Source organism: Limulus polyphemus, unplaced genomic scaffold (assembly GCF_000517525.1).
Source record: "Limulus polyphemus unplaced genomic scaffold, Limulus_polyphemus-2.1.2 Scaffold686, whole genome shotgun sequence".
Lineage (NCBI taxonomy): Eukaryota > Metazoa > Arthropoda > Merostomata > Xiphosura > Limulidae > Limulus > Limulus polyphemus.
This window is the reverse complement of record NW_013666296.1, coordinates 310539-311711: the sequence shown is the minus strand read 5'-3', so window position 1 is coordinate 311711 and position 1173 is coordinate 310539. Positions and strand designations below refer to the sequence as shown.

At 35.6% G+C, this 1173-nt stretch overlaps 1 protein-coding gene across 1 annotated transcript in view; it reads left to right on the top strand.

Annotated features, from left to right (window-relative positions):
* The window catches only part of LOC106459953 (arrestin homolog), a 21232-nt gene extending 20414 nt beyond the window's left edge, over positions 1-818 (top strand). Inside the window, exon 10 of the mRNA XM_022386524.1 lies at positions 680-818. Coding sequence (XP_022242232.1) covers positions 680-818 — 139 coding nt within the window. The remainder of the gene's footprint in view (positions 1-679) is intronic.
* The last annotated feature ends 355 nt before the right edge of the window (positions 819-1173 follow it).

Below are 1173 nucleotides of genomic sequence, written 5' to 3'. Positions count from 1 at the left end.
ATCCGTTGAACAGATTTCGGGCACATCCCACCAACTTTGGCCACTTTAGCAGTCGTTAATCTGGGATCCATTTCGATGCTTCTCTTGACAGCCCTTTTTGTCCTCTCCGACGGACCAGGACGATCCGGACGCTGCTCAGTTGATTCCTTGCCGTGTTTCCTGAACTGCACGATGATTCTGTTGACTGTCGAATGCGGGATTCCCAAATTCTGCGAAATTTGCAGCTGACTTATTCAACCATCTGCTTGACCAACTATCCTTCTTCTAACAAAAATCTGACAATTCGAGAGAACCTTGAGTTCTAGGCATGTTGTAGCACAAGATAATTAGTGTGCGGACCATTTTCATTTATATAGTGCTGTGTGAACACAAATTAGTTAGCATAAATCAGTTAAATGACGAAAAATTAGGTGTCTATTTACTTGTGACCATTCAGTGTATATCAGTAGAGCTACTCTAAAAGGCCGAAACACAAAATTTTAAGTTATAGCATGGTAATATTTCATACTGCTTTTTTATAAACTTATATTTATACATATAAGATAACAAACTTGAATTATGCATTTAGTTATGCTTAGCAGTGTGTATAAAGAAAAATATAGAACGGTTAAGTTGTTGAAAATTGTTTTTATTTTCTGTTTAAGAAGTTAAGTTTAATTAAATATTATGTGTGCTACAGCTCTCGAGAGAACACTGTCGACGCTGATAATCAGTTGAGTGACGGTGGAGACGACCTCGTCTTTCAAGACTTCGCTCGTGTTCGACTTAATCCAGGGATGGAAGATGAAGTAAAATCATCAGTTGTTTCACTTGCATAGTTGAGTCATCACAGATATAGCATTTGTTTACTAACATGTGAAATGTTGGCAGTAATGTTGGTGTTTCTTTTGGTGGAGAATTGCAATAAAGATTTCACAGTTTACATTAGTGTAGAATGTATTGTTTAAGAACAAAGATTAGTGAATAAAGTTATTTCCATATATATATATATATATATATATGTACACACACACACACACACATATATATATACATAATCGAAACATAAGCATATATAAAATGACTTAGCATAACTAAAAAGCCTTCTTGGCAACGACGTGTGGCGAACGAAAGATCTGAAATATTATTTTTTACTCGTCTGGTCTAGCGTGATTTTTTATCGCGAATTTTAGG